This window comes from Taurulus bubalis, assembly GCF_910589615.1.
Source record: "Taurulus bubalis genome assembly, chromosome: 3".
In the NCBI taxonomy this organism is placed as follows: Eukaryota; Metazoa; Chordata; class Actinopteri; order Perciformes; family Cottidae; genus Taurulus; species Taurulus bubalis.
Window position 1 is genome coordinate 33,690,765 of NC_136591.1, and position 19,539 is coordinate 33,710,303.

At 42.7% G+C, this 19,539-nt stretch overlaps 1 protein-coding gene across 1 annotated transcript in view; it reads right to left on the minus strand.

Annotated features, from left to right (window-relative positions):
- The window catches only part of ift172 (intraflagellar transport 172), a gene marked incomplete at both ends in the record, with an annotated part of 35,773 nt that extends 19,856 nt beyond the window's left edge, over positions 1-15,917 (minus strand). The window contains 21 exons of the mRNA XM_079215035.1: positions 764-841; positions 994-1,086; positions 1,241-1,325; positions 2,531-2,638; positions 3,930-4,066; positions 4,893-5,060; positions 7,798-7,910; positions 9,819-9,904; positions 10,805-10,908; positions 11,017-11,070; positions 11,991-12,152; positions 12,757-12,852; positions 12,993-13,116; positions 13,210-13,424; positions 13,528-13,615; positions 13,805-13,884; positions 14,163-14,228; positions 14,430-14,469; positions 14,580-14,692; positions 15,235-15,378; positions 15,879-15,917. Coding sequence (XP_079071161.1) covers positions 764-841; positions 994-1,086; positions 1,241-1,325; positions 2,531-2,638; positions 3,930-4,066; positions 4,893-5,060; positions 7,798-7,910; positions 9,819-9,904; positions 10,805-10,908; positions 11,017-11,070; positions 11,991-12,152; positions 12,757-12,852; positions 12,993-13,116; positions 13,210-13,424; positions 13,528-13,615; positions 13,805-13,884; positions 14,163-14,228; positions 14,430-14,469; positions 14,580-14,692; positions 15,235-15,378; positions 15,879-15,917 — 2,193 coding nt within the window. The remainder of the gene's footprint in view (positions 1-763; positions 842-993; positions 1,087-1,240; positions 1,326-2,530; positions 2,639-3,929; positions 4,067-4,892; positions 5,061-7,797; positions 7,911-9,818; positions 9,905-10,804; positions 10,909-11,016; positions 11,071-11,990; positions 12,153-12,756; positions 12,853-12,992; positions 13,117-13,209; positions 13,425-13,527; positions 13,616-13,804; positions 13,885-14,162; positions 14,229-14,429; positions 14,470-14,579; positions 14,693-15,234; positions 15,379-15,878) is intronic.
- Positions 15,918-19,539: the final 3,622 nt, after the last annotated feature.

Consider the following 19,539-nt stretch of genomic DNA (forward strand, 5'->3'; position numbering starts at 1 on the left):
GCTAGGTGCCACCAAATCATACACACTACACCTTTAAAAGGTTCCCTGTGTAGTTTCAGACCTCTAGTATCATGTCGGAATTAAAATTAAAATGGTGCACAGATCCAGGAGCACAGAAATTTGACTCACGCCTAATCTTGAACAGAGGTGGAATAAAAGCGTCAACCAGAAACCTTAATTCACTTTGAGCCTCTGCTTCTCGTTGCTTATCTAAAGTGTGACCCAGAAAACACACTGGCTAAATGACTGCACCACAGAAAAGGTAACAGTATATAGTGGATGGATGGATGGATGCCTTCACCCGTGGAAGTTATCGGTATGTTTTGTTGAGCGATGAAATGGCAGAGGGGACAAAACAAAGCAAAGTGTGCCCGTCTCCAGGCCAGGATGTGTAGCTCCGACCAGATTGAGGCCATGTAAAGGATGGGTTGAGGGGCCACCGGAGGTCCTGTGCTCTACGAGTAATGGCTTTTCTCTTTAAGATCTGAGAGGTTGTAGGTGGGGAGGTCAATCATCTTGGAGGTGCTGTGTGTGCGATGCATATATTTGTTCCTATACGAGGTCATTATAATGGGGATGAAACAGGTGGAACAATAGAGGAGAATGGGCTGAATTAGAAAGTGCTCTGAGTTCGCGGACGGCAGACAGTCAGCGGTGTGTTGTTGAAAGCTCAGTTTATGGTCCATGCGGTTCATGCCAGTGTGCCACAACAGAATCTCCCTCAGGTAAAACGCAAAGCATACATTTGTACGCGTGTGATTACCTTTGCTTCAGCCACGGCGATGCAGTCGTCCCACATGTGGAGCTCCTGGTACATCTCTATCGCTTCATCTATGGAATTCTGCGGAAAACGAGATCATGACATTTGAGTGCACAGTCTTGACTAAAGAACACAACTTGCAGAATTTTGTGTTGGGTTTGTTACAAATGCGTCGGCAATTCAATCTACATATTATATACATATTGGAAGTGTGTACGGGTCGTGTCGCCAACCTGCTCCATGTAGTGCATCTGAGCCAGTTTAAAGTTCTTATCAAGCATCGCCACGTGGGCTTGGACTTGGAAAAACGCTGTCCCATCCCCTCCCTGGTCAAAAGACACACACACACACACACACACACACACACACACACTCCTGAGATCAATTTCATTTGTTCAGTTTTATGACATTTCAAAAATATTTTCATACCACCTATATGTGTTGTATACATGGTCAGTTTTGTTGTGTATGAAAACCCACCATTTCCTCTGAGACTTTGTCGGCGATCTGGTTTGTTTGGTGGAGGAAACGCAGGGTCGAGACGTCCCCCAATGCAGCAAAACACCTTATGGAAGAAGAAGGAAAAACACAGAGAGAGAGAGAGAGAGAGAGAGAGAGAGAGAGAGAGAGAGAGAGAGAGAGAGAGAGAGAAATAAAAAACAGAAGGAGGAAGAAGAAACATTCGGTGAAGGTGGAAGGAAATGCCATCCGGTCAAAGCTCTCAATGAACTGAGATAAATTAGAGCTTTTGTCTAATTAGCCTTTAGAAATACGCCGCAGTCGGAGGGGCTGCAAGATGAAAAGGCTCGTTTTAGCATTTGGCCACTTTATTACCAACTCTCTCTGAACAGTTGCATCAGATTAATGAACAAGTCATGAAAGAAAGAAAGAAAAAAAGTAGTTTAAAAACTCCTTCTGTCTGACTCTTTCTCTTCCCTCCCTCCCTCATTAACATCCTTTCCCTCCCTCATTAACATTACACACTCCAGACAAAAACGTTTCTTCCCCCAATTTCATGATTTATGCAAATCGGGCCGATGCCTAACGAACAGCATATGCATTATTAATGACAGAGAATTCCATTTTTTGTATGTTCCTCAAAACAGAGAGAAATATGGAGATATAGAGAGAGGATGCTTATTATTAAAAAAAAAAAAAAAAAAAAAGTTTAATGTCTTTGATGATTAATGAAGTTAGAGAGGGAGTTCAGGAAGGGACACAGTCATCTGCTGTGTGTGTGTGTGTGTGTGTGTGTGTGTGTGTGTGTGTGTGTGTGTGTGTGTGTGTGTGTGTGTGTGTGTGTGTGTGTGTGTGTCAAAAAGCTTTTTCATTCCAGGTGACCAAGGTGCCCTTGTTGTCTCCATTCTCTGCAGTCACAGAGATAAGTCTCACGTACAATGAAGACTGATAAAGAATGTAATCAGCTCAGAGACATGGACATTAGCTTGCAAGGTTGTGTGTGTGTGCGTGTGTGTGTGTGCGCGTGCGTGCGTGCGTGCGTGTGTGCGTGTGTGTGTTCTTGCACAGCTAACTTTGAGAGGACCAATCACTCACTTTGGGACAGGCCTGTTTGAGGGTCTTGGTTTAAAGGAATACAAATTAGGGTAAGGCTTGGGGTCAGGCGTTTAGTTGTGATGGTTATGGTAAGGGTAAGGAGCTAGGGAATGCAAGGAGCTAGGGAATGCAAGGAGCTAGGGAATGCATAAAGTAATTGAGAGTCCTCACAAAGATAAAAGTACAAGGTTAAGGTCGTCTGTGTGTCTCGCTGACCTTTCGGCGATGTGCAGCTGGTGAGCCTCCAGAGTCAGCTTGCTGAGCGTCTTCCACATGGCTTCAGTCTCTGGTGACATCTCCAGAGTCTCAAGAAATGCTGTGGCTCTGTACACACACACACACACACACACACACACACACACACACACACACACACACACACACACACACACACACACACACACACACACACACACACACACACACACACACACACACACACACATAAAGCCGAGTCAGGCCGAGATACAGCAATATTGTATGTTGTATGTTGTGTGTTTGTAGATGTTTATACTCTGACCACAAACGTGAACATATGGTTGTGAGGCTCGGGTTGTTAAAAACACAATATGGCCTTGTAATATTATATCACATTTGTGGTAATACATCCCAGCAATAATAACTCTTATGATATTATCAAGCATGCCACGATAACTATGCTATCGGCTCACTGCACGATATATGGACAAGGCCTCGATAATTTTTACGTTAGCGTACGTTTCTGACCGGCCAGAAGATGTGAAGAAGTCCAAATGGACTCTACATGTTGTTACTTTTTGTTCAGGCTGATAGAAACTGGATTGCCAGTATATATTTCACTTATTGGAAAAATTACTATCTATAGCACTGTGGCAAATGTTTATCATCTATGTAAAATGTCTGTTCACAGAGCTCTACAGTCCATTGTATTTATTGTTTTGGTTGTGGAATTTTATTTTACTTTTTTTCACATTCCAATTACAATGAAAAAATTAAGTTCATTGCTATATGAATATGATATTTTATCATTGAATCAGTAGCATAAAAGGATCTTAAAATGACAACAATATTGTTTACTGAAATTATCTCTGGGAGGATATATCGTCCAACAAAAGTAGTTTATTTAGTAGTTTTATAATTCATTAAATGAATGCAACCTGGAACCGGATGAATTAATCAACTGAAAATGATGAATTCATTTTTTTTTAATCTAAATCAATACTTGGCCCTTCTGAGCTGAGGAGCTACTGTATCTAGCAGGAGAGACAAGCCCAAATCACCAAAGTCCCCTTAAAGGTTGGCTGGCCTCACGTTGTTTGGAGTTCAGAGCTCCAGTGAAGAGTTCAGCAGCTGCTCCTCCAAACTCAGAGAGGTCAGTTGCAACGATCACTTTGGAGGTGTTTGAATCACGACACACTGAGGAGGCCACGCCTCCCGGCCGCCCTGCCAGCTCCGAGGAAACCCTCAAGAAGAGCTGGAGGAAGCTGCTGGATAAAAGGACATCTGGCCTGTTCTGCTCGCTGTGACTCGGCAAGTAGTCGGAAGGCCGGACGGATGTTCAACTCGACAATTATGACAGCGATGGGGTTGCTTTTTGTGTGTAAGTCTAATATCTGTCACAGCAGTCCAATCGTACCTGTCATAGTCCCCGTCGTCGATGGCCGTACCAAACTCAATGAGGCCTTCCTCCAGGGTGTACGTCACCGTGTTCACGCCCTCCGTCACGATCACATCCGTCTTCCCATCCAGTCTTTCTAGGTCCACAATGTCTCCCTGACAAAGCAAAGTGAAGCCAGTTTAAAGAGGGTGAGGGGTGTTGCAGTGGTGGAATGTAACCAAGTGCATTTACTCAAGTACTGCGCTCAAGGATACATTATACGCTTAAAAACATAGATGCACTGTTACAGATTAAAGTACCCAACGGAATATCAAATACTTTAGGTCCGCCTCTTCCAACTACAAGAGCAAAATTCTACGTAAACATGAATGCATCAGTAATAAGAATCAAATGATACAACACAAAACTCAGGAGACATTTGATGTACTCAAGTACTCTGATTGTTTAAGTATATTTTGCTGATCATACATAGAAAATTATACTTAAGTAACATTTTTAATTATCTATCATGCAGTATCCTTAGTCACGACAAAAAAACAACAACAAAAGCTTACTCTGCCTGTTTTATATCATAAATTAGCACACAAAAAGAAAACATTTGAAGTGGAAAATAACTTTTATTATTGTTACTACCATTATATTGGCATGTTGCCTTTATTCAAAGGGAAACTCTGCTGATTCTGCACCTACAGGTCAGTTCATTCATCACAAGGAGGACTACTACCGCTGGCAAAATAACCCTGATGATGTCACAGTGATGTCATTTGGTTTATTTTCACGTGGGCTTGGAGACGACACATCTTTTACGTAACACGTGCTTTACAAAACTGGTGTTATTGTTGTTCTTGGAGAAAGACAGACATTGGAAAAATACCAGGCAGGGAGGGTCGAATGAAAATATGAAAAAGGCCAATATGGCGTTTTGTTGTGACCTGAAGGAGACCCCACAGATACACACTTCCAAAGAGAACAAGGCCTCACCTTGATGGGGAACATGGTGATGCTCTCCGGGCTGTCGATACTGTACCAGATGCAGAGGTTCCCCCTGTTTTGAGCCACCACCACGTCGCTGCCAGGCACCCACTGGACGTAGGAGCAGAAACTCAACAGCGTGGTCTTCGAGCCGGCCTCTATGTCATAGAGATGGAGCTGAGGAGCAATGGGAGAGAGGTGCTGATAGCAAATTTCATTATCGACGATGGAATTGGTTTTCTTGCTGCGAGCATGCTCATTGATGGACATGGTGTATCTTGTTTGTTTAATCAGAGAAGAAGAAAAAAGATAATGCTAAATATAAAAGCATGATGGAAAATCAGTAGGGGCAATATGGAACTTTTTTTTCCAGTATTCCCTTTCCTTGCACGGCAAGCGGGATTCTCACGATGTCTCGAGATCACGCAAGAATTTCCGCGGGTCAATGAAACAAATAATTGCATAAAATGTGACTTAGACCTGGATAACCAATTCAATGTTTTTGTGCTAAAATCAACACTTGAGACGATGAGTGGCTTCTAGCAGCTGCTCGTAGCTCCTGAAGCTAGCGGTCGTGTCGGTGCTCACTCCGGGTCTCGTGATTCTGACAGAAACAACAAAAAAAGGATTGAACAGCCTCTTGCAGCACTAAGCACCGTCACGACAATCCTAATTTGTAATTGGTAGGTGTAGAACGTCTCCCGGCAGACAGCAATCACGTACAAAAACACTTTCAACCGTAGTAAACACAGTGATTATCCTCATTTTCCGATTGTGTTGAAGTTAAAGTTTACACCGCATAGTTGAACTCCTATTGCGTGAGCATAGTTGATTGCCTTCCAGCGGCTCCATGTGAATACTCTCACCGCAATCTATTCTACTGCACTCTTGATGAGTTGAGATTATGGAGATTCTATAAGCTACAGTGGCTCCCTGGGCACCTAATATGTACGTGTGTGTATGACAGACCACCTGCTGTCATAATCAGCTGCCTTAGTATCTCCCCCCTACCACCATTTTTAATAACGTCTATAGTTTTACCCTGGAGCTCAGCTGGCCACGTTTTAATGCAGTGAGGCCTGTTGATTAGCTCACATGAAAGCAAGTTTCAATTAAAGAAACTTTTGTTGTACAACTTGGCTTTCTTACCGTTGAAGAGAGCACAGATCACAGCTCCAGTTGCCTGTCGGAGAGAGCTGTGTAAAGCTATGAGAAGCTGTGAAAAGTAAAGCTGTGAAAATGTTCTAAGTATAGCCTACACGTAAATTGATTTTTTTACATGTCTGAAATATGTTTTGCTGCTGTTCAGCATCTATGCCAGTACTCTGGTCTGTTTCTCTAAACTAAGGGCGTACTGACTGCCATCTACTGATACACCGACTATCAGTGGCGGGCCATGCGTTTTCGACTTCGGCCTTCAGTGAGTTTAGTCCACATCACAAGCGGACTGGGGGAAAAAAGTGTCCCTGGAGTTACTGTCACAGACCGACCCACCCGATACACGGCGCGTTCATACAGTCCACCATGTGTGGACAGCAGACACCCACTCTGCCACACGGCACCCATGAAGCTTCAACCACCAGCGGACTCCCCCGCCGAGCAACGCACAATTACGCAGCGCCTCTCGGTCGGACGCCTCGAGGTTGGAGGCGTCGCTACACATGAAAACACATGAAGCTCTAGCGTAAATTCAGACCGGAGATCACCGTCAGAAGAGCCATAGCACCCAGCTGTTAAACAGCCGCACCTCCCCAATCAAAATTGAAGGTATTCACGTCAATATTCTGACGAGAAACTGTTCAAAGTTAGGATTTCTGTCTCCAAATCAACCACAAAACTTTTGAGTGAAGAGAGAGAGAGTGATTACTGTCTGATTATTATCTTCATGGTTGAAATTACCCTCAAACTTCCAATATTTCTTCTTAAGTTATTTCTTACGTCACTTGTGCACATACATAACTATGTCACAGTCTGTGCCCGTTCTTTTTGGACAAAATCTGAAAAAAAAAATGAATGGTGCAACCAAAAGTTCGTAGCCACTGAGGGATTCCCAATTACCAGAGTGCTCCATGTCATTGCCCCGGGGCTTCGACACCAAACTGTTCTATTACCCCGGGGCAACAACTGACAGCGGCTCTCTGCCGCTCTCATCGTGCACACAGCTTCTCAGCGCTGCCAAATCTGAGACCTTCTCTACACGACGGTTGTTTTTGGTGTTGAAGTGGAAAATGGTGAAACGTGTGTTTCTCCACTCAAACCAGTGGGATAGGACATAAGGAACTGAAAAACAAAGGAACTCTAGGATTAGGCAATGCTGTACTTTATTCAGTGTTATTACACTGTGCTGTGTGATCACACCTCAAATGTTGTTTCGGGGTAAAGCGTCCAGCAGGAAGACCTTTACTGTGAGACCAATTGATGGATGTTCAAACCGCTTGAAATGTATGCTCGACAAAATTCTAATTATATTTGAATGATTGGTAATTGGTCGCCTTATTTCAAACATGCTTATCTTGCTGCGTCCTGTGCACCTTATGTTGTCCACCCTGTTTGCACTTCGTTAATGTTAAAAGTAGCACCATTGGCGCCACATAAATGAATTTCATCCCTTCGGCGTGACAATAAAGTTCTCTTGAGACTTTCGACCCCCCCGTGGCATCCTCATTTATTCTGAAATTGTATTGCCTGGATGAGCAAAAATGGCCCCACAAAAAGCCACAAGACATTATTTGGGTGATGGACGTGGCTTTAACTTTAGACAAGCCACAACCAAGGTGGGGATTTTTCTCCTTGACTCACTACTTCACTAATCAGCATCCTATCTGTCATCTGCCCTGTCTGCCTTAAGAGCCTCTCTCCCATCATTTCCTCTCCCACGACCCCTCAGGGCGCCAAGGGTTTTTTTTATTCTCACCCGCAGCTTCTTGTCCCTGAACAGCAGTTTGCGTCCCGTCTCATTGAGCTCCAGCCAGTCAATCTTGGAGTTTTGGCTGATGGTTCCCAGATTGCAGCCCCCGGCCAAGTCCACTGAGGAGGGAGAAGGAAAGGACAGGTTTTTACTGAGCAGCATCCACACTGCCAGCATGACAGGGTCTCCGGCTAAAATTGGCTTTTTTAATCAAGTTATCACCCAATCATCTTGTAGTAATTATCTATGATTCTATCAGGCAGTGTCTCTACTTTAAAAAAGGTACCCGCCTTGGGAACGAGTTGATATTAGAGGTCCGCTGATACATCAAATGTTTTTAATTAAAATGCAATATGATCCAGGCAGTGTGGTCCACTCAATGGGAATGATTCAGTTCAACGATGATACACTTCAGCTATTGTAGTAGTTTAATATTACGGCGAGTACTCGTGTGTGAAAACTAACTGTGTGGCTCAATGTGTAAAACAGGACATACTGAATGATTTATGGAGGGAGAAATACAACAACGGCAGCATCATCAGCATCTGGAAGCGTTCAAAAGCTGCAGATTGAAGCTGTTCTCCAATCAAAAAGACACTTCACAAAACCAACAGCGCATGTTTATCTGCAAGAGTTGACAGGGTTGAAGATGAAAACTGATGACTCACTATTACTCAGTCAGGTACGGAGAAGTCACTCGCCAAGCTGTTCTTGCCTTGGAACTAAACTAAACTTTTTAGCATCAAAGGATAAGGCTGGAAATATTCAGCATTTCCTATTGTTTCCAAATCCCACAGAGAGACCAAAACCAACAATCAATGGATGCTACAAACACGTACTGTCAGCGTGTCCAAAGCCGGATACTCCTCGGTGCCATAGAGCTTCATTGTTGTGCAAGAACTATTAGAAACACATCAGTGAGCCTCACTGTTCCTTCATTACCATGAACACACACACTGTCCTTTACGTGAGTCAACCTTCCTGCTGCTCAAAAGACTCACCAGAACACCAAATGTGGATTAATCCGCCGGTGAAAATAGTCCCAGACAAATATACTAATTCGTCATGTATGAGTTGATTTAAAAACTATAGTGAGCCTTTAAAAAAAGAAGAAGAAACTATGTATTTGTGGGGGTAAAAGACACAGACAGGGCGACAAACAGACGGACATTTTAGTTTTTGGTCTTTCGATAAGATTTGTAGATAATAAGAACGACAACACTATCATTATCATTTTATGTTAGACACGTGATTTAAAGATGGAAACCCACCAGGATGGCCAGCACTATTGACCTCTAAGATATTGAAGTGTAATGAGTGATCAGTGCAACATATTCAAAATCTACAGAGCATCCGAAGGGACATGGAGGGGAAACAAATCAAAGGTTCTTAAAAAGAAATGTAGGTAATTTAGCAAGATCTTGCTATCATGTTTCATTGAGGATCCTTACAGCGACAGTAACTTGAAAAATAGCCATGTCTGGCACTGAATTTGACGAATGCCATAGTGTAAAAAAAAAAAAGAGTAATGTATTCAAAATTCTAGATAAAAGCATTCATTATGCAGAATGGCATACAGTATTTCACAATAATGTATAGTGCTGTATATTATGCAAATATCGTTACTGATGTGTTCATCGCTTTAATGTTCCAAATGGGGCTAATTTTAATTACTTTATATACAGCTGGGCTTTGTGAATTTACCCCCGCCGATAAATATCTGGTCTTAACCTATTACATCATAATTCTTTTGTCGAAATTCTCCCTACATGCCGACAGCAATCAATAAATCAAATGCACTGACAAACAAAATAAAAAAACATCTGGTGTGTGTGGCGAGTGCAGGACTGTAATAAACCCATCCCATCATTTTATTCGGCGGCCTGCCTGTCTGAGCGCACTCGTCGGTGCACAGAAATGGAAATACTCGAGTAAAGTACCTGAAAATTGCAATGGAGTACCGTACTTGAGTAGATGTACTTTCCACCACTGGAAAGTACACCACAGTGACAAACACACGTTCTTACCAATGCAAATGGTCTTTATATCAATTAGATATGCAAGCTTCTTGTTGCCTTCCACTCCTCTCTGCTTCCTCTCATTCAGTCGGACGCTGCACAGACAAACACACACAAACACACCTTTAGTTTAAAAAAAAAAGAAGCATTGGTCAATGAAACGTGACTGACTTTACACCGACTCAACATGGAAGTATACAATCCAGCATCCGCTCAGTGTAATTGGCTTCAGTTGCTGTTCAAATTCCAGGATGCCTCCTGATCACAATGATGTTGTCACGCCACCGCGTCCAGCCTGAGGCGAGGAGCAGTCAGAGCATGCTGGAATCTGCTGGCATCACCTGCTGTCGGCCATTAGTCAGTCACCCGGGGACTGTCAGTCATGGCACCTTTGACAGGGCTGCATATTTTAACGTGGACGTGTGCTGACGAGCAGGCGAAGGCTGAGCGACTCTTCGGATGCCGGGTATCTGGAATTCATGTGCAGCTCAATACCCCCATCTGATGGGCAGAGCTGGAAATGCTAGGAATGCTCAGGCACTGTGATCCCAGTGTTAGCAGCAAGAGTATTTTTGGGGGTTTGAATAAAGATTAAAACACACTTTCCACATAATTTCTTTCCTATGCTCTTCGAGTTGCAAACAGACACCATCTTGAACTGCTGTCTTATGTTTGACTCATAATTGGACAATACATGTATAGGAAGGGCTACTTTTACAATGGGACACTGCAAAAATGGCATTCATTTCAATTTGGGAGGCAACTATGTACAGCGGCATAATAGTGAACTGTCTGCAATAATAATAATAATAATAATAATAATAATAATAATAATAATAATAATGATGGAGCCAGGGTAGGGAGGTTATATTCAGAGAAATAAATTGTTCATGCTCAGACCAGTAATAACGATCTGAGTATTCTCCTTTTTGTTTTTTTGGAAGCGGACAAACCTGTTCAGGCATTTCTTTCTTGTTTTGTGTAACTGCACCTACCTGATGAGGTGAGGGTTCATAAATTCGGTCCGGACTGATCCCAGGATCTCGTTGTTACTGTATTCCACCAGGCTCAGCTCCCCGGCGTTAAAGATCATGCACACCTGAAACATCAAATGCAGTCCAATAAAACACAGTAGCGCGTGTCCTTGAGTGTCTTTTACACTCAAGGAGAAGAGCCTCCATTATAATCTTCCTTTGTGTGCACTTACTGATTCGTTTTCAAAGAAGAACTTCTCATTTCCCCCTGAACCGGGCCATGGCACCTGGAAGGGAGGCGGCAGAGTTCAAGTGCGAAGGAAACAAGGAATAATGTGCGTACGATACGGCAGGACAGGTGGGGACACAAACTTGAGGAGGTGAATTGATTTTATTCAAGCTGCTCTAAAGCTGTGAAGAAGGACAGTTTTGAATGAAAACACTACTGAATAGGAACAACCTACTCTCCAAATGTAAATTTTCAAGGCTTTTATCACCAGATTCATCTCTATTTTATTAGCGAGAAGATAAAATTGAACATGTGCAAGAGAATAAAAGTGTTTTGATAATGCTTTATAATAAATGATTGTAATAAGCATTAGTTAATTAAGTTAGTTAGGTATTAAGGCCCTTATAAGTCCATGTACAATTCTTGTAAAGAGTATTATGCATTAATAAGACTATACAAGTATAAATAATAACATCATAAACATGTTTATTGTTATATTATAAAGACATTTATAAGCACAGTTCAGACTGCTTAAAAATGTGCATAAAAGCCTTATGAGCTTCTTACAATCATTTATAATAGGATCAGAAACACAAATTGAGTTTCATAACTTAACTACTATGTCATTGCTTTTTTGTTGCTTTATTAAGAATAATACGTACTTAATTATGCACTTGTTAACAGTTAACTATGCTTTTCACAGCTCCCCCAACTGGAATCAGTGCTATGTGTGGTCACGGTTGATCAAATGTGAATAAAGAATGACATTTTAATACAATAATTGTCTTATCGTGTAATGATACATATGGCAATGATGCTATTATTAACACTTGTATAGTCTTATTAATATAATAATGTTAATAAGCTTCTTATAGGGACTCATAAGGGCCTTATTACCTATTAATTCACGCTTATTACAGGGACCTTAACAAAACGTTATTTGTTTGTTTTTTTGGTGTGATTGAGGTGAAGTCCTACCTCACTCAGTTTATTTGTCAGCAGGTCTCCCAGAAGAAGAGTATCGGAGGTGTGAGCCACCAGGTAGCGATCTTTGCCCATGATTTTGACGTCTTCTATCTCATAACCATAATGGGACTTCAGGACCACCCGCGTTCCTGACGAGAGGTTCCTCACTATCACCTAGAGAAGAAAAAGGTGATTAATACAGTAACATAGGGGAGACAAAAATGCAAATCAGGAAAGAAATTAGACTTTTCATTTGTATTTTATGAACGACTTGATGTATTAGCCCAATAAAGCTGTACTGGCCAAGGCCTATATACAAGTGTATTTAGCTAATATGCAGAATCACTCACAACAGGAAAGAAAAATAAAAACTACTGATTGTTTAGTCAATCCTCAAATTTGATACAAATACAATAGGTTTGTAAAATTTAAAAAATCCCTTCACAGGTCCATGAAACGCATCAATTAATTAGAATATCCGAAGACACTGTGATTGTTTTCAAAACCTTCTTTTCTGTTCTCCTCTTTCTTAATTACGAAATTAAGATACTGGACTGTTTCTTTGCATTCTAATTAATTAAATGAGAATTATTGCAATTGCAGAATCAGCTGGCTATTTTCAATTTCAAATCCTATTAATTGGCGAGTGGCACAGACCAAAGTGAGGGTGTGAATTGCCTATTTGGTCCAGAGTCCTACTCATCGTTTGTGGAATGAAAGATACTTCAGCTTTGTTGGTTCAGACAAATATTTCCGTTTTCTTCTTCCTTGTCTCTACCTGGCTCAGGCCAACGTAGATCATCTCAAACTTGTTCTTATAGATGGCTCTCCGCAAGCAGCAGTCAAACAGCTCCACTCCCCCACAAAGTGTTCCCTGTCGAAACACACAGACATACACACACAATAAATCAACATGTAACCGCCGCTGCAAATCTCCACTGAAGACGTAAAGAGCGACAGGCTGTAAAGGTCACACTCTGGGTTCAAACAACATGCGACAGACAAAGCACGCACAGCGCAGAGGCGCGATCCGTCTTTCTTCCAGGCCAAGCTGGTAATGGTGTAGAGGTTGAGTATCTCTTTAGGCTTGGCTTCGTCCCACACGCTTCTCCTGGGAGCCCAGTTAAACACCCGCAACCTGAGGTGAAATGCGAAGACTTATCTGAGTATTTGGGCTGATAGATATCGCACAGGAATGTCTGTATACCGCCTGAGAGAGCGTAATACTGACCGGTCATAGCTGCCGAACACAACCGACTGCCCGCTGGGGCTGGTGGCGGCCACGGTGAACTCCCTCTCTGTCCGGTCGCGGCCGTAGTCAAAGGTCTGCAGAATGTGACCCTCCCTGCCGTAGGCCACCACCTTCTTGTCACAGCCGCCCACCATGATGCTGTTTGAGGCCCAGGCCAGGGCGTAAGGTGGACAGGGGTGAGTCAACAGCTTGCCCTGTGTCAGAGTAGGAGCGTGGGTTTGTTAGTCGGACGTATGGCATAAATGTGTAAGCAACAGTGCGGAGAAACGGAGGGGTGAGGAAAGTCAAGGCGGGTACCTGAGACTCCCCTGAGCCTTCGTCGTCAAAGAAGTAACGCACGACTGTCCCGTCGGCGTGGCCGGACACGATGCCTTTACCAGAAACGCTGACACAACAGAAGAAGAACACGGACTGAGTGCACCGCAGAACAAGACGATACACACGTATGTCATTTGTGGACGTTTTGAGGAACTGGCCAGTCAGCATGCCATTTTTCTTTCCCGCAGCATATGTTTTTTGGGAGTTGCCAACCATCTTATGCTAACTGATCATAATTGTGTATGCTTATACTCACTTGGATGCCAGTGAGACGACACAGGACTCGGTGCTGTAGATGGTTGATGACTTGTTTGTCTGAGTGTTGGCGAGGCGAACCTATGGAAAAGTCAGGAAAAAAGTGTTTAATTTGTACAAAATTGTATTTATCATTTACCTAAAACAGATGTTTAATGCTGATAAAAATCCATTAAAAGTTAGAAGGACACTACTACTACTACTACTACAAGCCCTCTTTCTTTCTGCTATCCTGCTGACACGTCTGTCATACCACCAATCAGAATACACAAAGATTATACAGAATACACAAAGGTAATACAGAAGACACAAAGGTTATACAGACTGCAGCTGAAGAGGAGAACGTGTCGCTGGCTTACCTTTCCGTCCACTAATCCATAAACAACTACATGCTCTTCGGGCCAAAGCAAGCATGCCACAGCGTTCTGCAACACAGGGGATAAAATGTTACATTACAAAGTCGTCAGAGTCACATTTCTGACCAAGAAAAATCAGCTTTTGTGAGACTCGTCACCAGCGATTAAAGTCAGAATTCTAGGTCGGAAAGCCACAACTTCTCAAGCTAAAATATGACATGACACACTGATACGGCAGCCAGAGCAAAGTGTCGGCTCATGTTTACTCACGGTCTGAACAAATTTGTGACAAATGGCTTTCTTGTCCCCCCTAGGATAGAAAGATATGAATTAAAAAATATGTTTATAGATTTTGTATGCAGAGATATCAAAAAAATGAAGATGGATATTGGAGACGAAATCATTCACAGGGGACATTACCAATCTTCCCCAATTCTGTAGACAAAGATGATGTTGTCGGACTGGCCGATGGCGATTTTGGTGGAGTCCGGCGAGAATGCCATGTCTTTGACAACGTAGCTCTCTTTTCCGTACTGACAAAAAGATTTCATTGGATTATTATTGACACACAATGCAGATTAATTCATAATGCACGACAGAAACAAGTCAAACGTGCCGAGTAAAGGAAGCATTTTCTTTATCTTTAGTCATTTTTTCCATTGTTTGTTTGGTTTTCCCCTTGAATTGACCTCTTGACCTCTCCTGTCACGTTACTTTTTTCTCATCATCTGGATTTTCATACAGTCTTCTGTACGTGTCAATAAAATACATTACAATAAAACAATGTTAATGTCCTCGGTGGCGTCACGACAGGAATATAAAACCAGACACTCCTGTTCGAGGAACATCTTGACAGGATACTTGAAGATGCAATGGTCGAGTACCTACAATAAAAAAAATGGCACTGATTGTCTATTCATTTTAAAGGCCTCATCTTCTTTTTTTCTTGTGCCTTGCCTTTGGTGTTGTTTCCTTTTATGTTTGTCCAACCTTAACCATAAGGGGTTTGAACTGTTTATAATACGTGAAGCTGTATGTATTAGACAACATCAGACTGACGGCCCTTCTGACCCACCTTGGAGTCATGGGGTTTGGTGGAGAATTTGTCCCTCCTCTCTCCCTGCTCGTCATAGAGTAGCACCACTCTATCGACCGTGCAAACGGCAAACTTAGTGTTATTCGGTGCCCAGGCCATGCACGTCACTTTGGCAGCAGCCTCCTGCGAAAGGAAGGCAGAGAAAACAGACAGTCACACGTGATCGCTAGATGTATTGGGCTGGTTTTAGCAGGAGGGTGGGTCGTGCCAGACTCCATAGAAGATCCACCTGTTTTAACTTTTAACACTGATGTAGTTTGTTCAAGGGCTGACACGTGACTTTAGAGTGCGCCCGACTCATTAAGACGCCATCTCCGGTTGATTTGGGGCACATTAGCCGTAGCTTACGTGTTTAACCTGACTTTCGGTAGTCGTTAGTGAGCAAAGTCAGATAAGTTAAGTTCACTGTGCAAAAAAAAAAATCTGTATTTCGCGTTTAGCACCAATTAGACACAGATCGGTAAAATCACTTGAATGCCGAATTGACGGGAGAAGCAGTGTGTTCCGTTACAGCTTCGTTTCTGTCGTGGTGTAAGATCGCGAAGGGTAACAGTCACACTCTCCATCTGGCGCTGCTCTCCAGCATCATTAGCTAGCATTGGCTAACTCGCCACTGAACTTACCTGGGGTGTCAATAGGGTTTTGAGATACTTTAGTTGCATTTTTCCCGAATTCTTTAGGAAGCTCGTTCAGGGAAGAACGGTGTTGGTGTTGAAATAAAGTGAGATATTTAGATGGTGGGCATTTTGTTGACCAGCTCCGAGATAGCAGCTAGCATGGAGGACATCTTTGTAGTAAACATAACTGTGATCTCCTTAGTTACCGCTGGGGCGGGGGCTTGTGGTGCGTTTATGACTGTGGGGAATATCACGTGTTCTAAAATAGTTTCGTATTATTAGTTTATTTTAATGATTAGGTTATTTACTATCATAGAACGGAGATCAATGCATGTCTGTCAATTCACTGTGTCAGAAATATCTGAAATAAGTGTTACTTTTCATAGGCTCAGTGTTTCCAAAGCCATGTCACCGTCACAATTATGCAGCTAGCTAACTATATAACACCAGACACAGAAGTATAATTGTACGTATGTAAAGTCATGGCTTTTCAAGAATCAGTAAGCTAGTAAGGTTCTCATTAAACGTCCCTGTGGCCACGATTTCGACTCGACGTAGACAAAAAGATGTGGAGATGCCGGGGATTGAACCCGGGGCCTCATACATGCAAAGCATGCGCTCTACCACTGAGCTACATCCCCTCACATAAAGTAGACAGTCAAAAGTAATATATTTATAGCTACATATACAACTACGCAATAATATAAGATAAAATAAAATAGAAAAAAGTTATTTTTTTCCACAATAAGGAAGCACACATCCCTGGGGGGCGCCAGTCCTTATGGTCCGGGTGCTGGAGGTGATTTTCCCAGCCTCACCTGCTGCGCCCTGTCTGTCAGGAAGCTTGTGGGTGCTGTCAGGGTGAGCTGGAAGAGTTTAGGTTGAAGTACCTCCGAGATGATACTGTTGAATGTCGAGCTGAAGTCCACAAACAGAACCGTTGCATATGTCCCTGGGGAGTCAAGGTGTTGCATATGGTGCAGTCCCATGTTAACTGCAGCATCCACCGACCTATTTGCACGGTTGGCAAACTGTGATGTCCTTCAGATGGGTCAACACCAATCTTTCAAAGGATTTCATGACCACAGACGTCAGGGCGGTGGGCCTGTAGTCATTTAATCCTGTGATGGAGGATTTCTTGGGGACCGGGATGATCGTGGAGCGCTTGAAGCAGGAGGGGACTTCACACAGCTCCAGTGATCGGTTGAAGATCTGTGTGAAGATCGGGGCCAGCTGGTCAGCACAGACTTTCAGGCAGGAGGGGGACACACCGTCTGGGCCCGGAGCCTTCCTGATCTTCTATCTGTGAAAGAGCCGACTCAAATCCTCTTCGTAGATCCTCAGTGCCGGTGGGGGGGTCGGTTGGGAGGTGAGAAGGAGGCAGAGAGTGTAGGTGGTTGTTTGATGATGGGCAGTTGAGCAAGTTGGCTTTTCAAACCTGCAATAGAAGACATTCAGGTCATCAGGTCATCAGCCAGATGGTGATCGTCCTCAGTGGTGGGGATGCTCTCCTGTAGTTGGTGAGTACTTCCAGGCCTCTCCAAACTGACAAGGGGTCGTTGACTGAAAACTTTTTTCCAGCTATTCAGTGTAGCTCTTCTTACCTTGATCTCCCTCGTCAGTGTGTTTCTGGCCTGGTTGTACAGAATCCTGTCCCCCACCTCTGTAAGCCTCCTCTGTTGTTGTTGTTGTATGTGCAGAAGGTTTTAGTGTATGATTTCACAGTGTCATTGAGCTCATCCATGGTCTGTAGCAGCAGCCTCAAAAACACTCCGATCAGTGGAGGCAGGACTGTAGCTCCAGCTTGGCCTCATTAGTCCATCTCTTCACAGTCTTCACCACAGGCTTTGCAGATTTTAATTTCTGTCTGATAGGACGGGAGAAGACGAACCGGGCAACGATCAGAGAGTCTCAAAGCTGCTTGAGGGACTGAGCGATAAGCATCCTTTAGTGCAGTGGTCCAGTGTGTTTTTGTCTCTGGTGCTACACTACACATAATGTGCTGTCTGTATTTCGGCAGTTCTTTGCTGGGGTTTGCTCCGTTAAAGTCCCCAAGAAGAATGAGCAGGGAGTCTGGGTGTTTGTGCTCCATGTTGTTGATCTGCTCAGCCGGGTGTTGGAGTGCCTCACTCACACAGGCCTGAGGTGGGATGTAAACACCAGCCAGAATGAATGAGGAAAACTCCCGCGGTGAATAAAATGGTTTGCAGTCTATTAAAAGTGTTTCTAAGAGAGGGCTGCATGATTCCTTTAACACTATGACATATGTGCACCAACCTTCGTTAATAAGTACGAAAACGCAGTATGAAGGCTGCCATCTGTGACAACATCTTGATCTAATAACCATAACTTCAACTTTAAGTCCCACTGTATCTGCAAAAATGTGGCAGCGTGTAGTTTGATGCAAATTGCGGCAATGTAATGTTTGATGGTGTAACTGTTTGAGGTGAAGCTATTATTAATATAAGCTTTGTGTGTTAATCTAACAAATCATATTTTAGACACATGTTGTGTGTAAGACCATTAATTAGTCAATCCAAATGGCATGTTCCTTTGGGATATAGGTAAATACATTTTGCCAAGCATTGAATATATGGTAAGAAAATTATTTAAATATGATCTACTCTTATGCAAGTCGGATCAAAGATATTTAATGAACACTTTTCATCCCAACACCTGAGCATTACTATGTCATATTGAAATAAACACAAACATAACCAAATTAAGCTTTAACCTAGCAGAATCTCCCAAAACAATCTACTTCATCTGCTTATCTTGATTTCGCAATTGAGATAAAACTGGACCCCCTGCATATCTAGCCACGTAGGCATATTTAACTTCCTGCCAGCTTCCAGGACCTACAGCAGGCTTGAGCTCTCTGCCCCTCTTCTCCGAAGGCCTCCGAGGGCCTCTTCATCTGCTCTTACTTCGTCTTTTTCTATGTCCCTTTTTTGCTGACTTGGCTGTGAGATTCCTATGCCCAAAAATGATATTAACTTCCTCCTGCGAAGCATACAGGCTTCTGCGTTGATAAGAAATCCACATAAATTGCAGGTTATCCAACACTATCTATCTATCTATCTATCTATCTATCGATCTATCGATTTATCGATCTATTGATCGATCTTTATTTATTTTTGCACAATTCAAACAAAAAAAATAAACAAACATAACAGAGTTAAATTAATATCACAGTGCAGGAAGAGGCCAAAAGCCAACTGGGTTTATTTGAAGCCTCCACCTATATAATATTTTACAAAATTACTAACATAAAATTAAATATGCATAAGACAGACAACAAAAGAAAAGAAAAAAGAAAAATAATGTTATTGTGTCGAGTGTGTGTGTGTGTGTGTGTGTGTGTGCATGTGTGTGCATGGGAAAGTAAACATGGCTTGTGTTTGTTCAGGGATGTTGGATTATACCCTTGCATCCAAAGCAATGGTATTGCTACAAGTCCCCATGAGTGAAACAACTATACATGTAGATTATAACAGCTAATAAAAAGTTGGTAAAAGTCACTCCATAATTTGGTTCCCCTAAATCTAATAGAAAATTGACCTCTGATAGTCATTCATTTAGGAGGATGAAGATGTGAAGATTGACGAGATGAGTACGAGTGAATCTTTCGATCTATCGATCGATCCGTTCGGCTTTTATTTTGAAA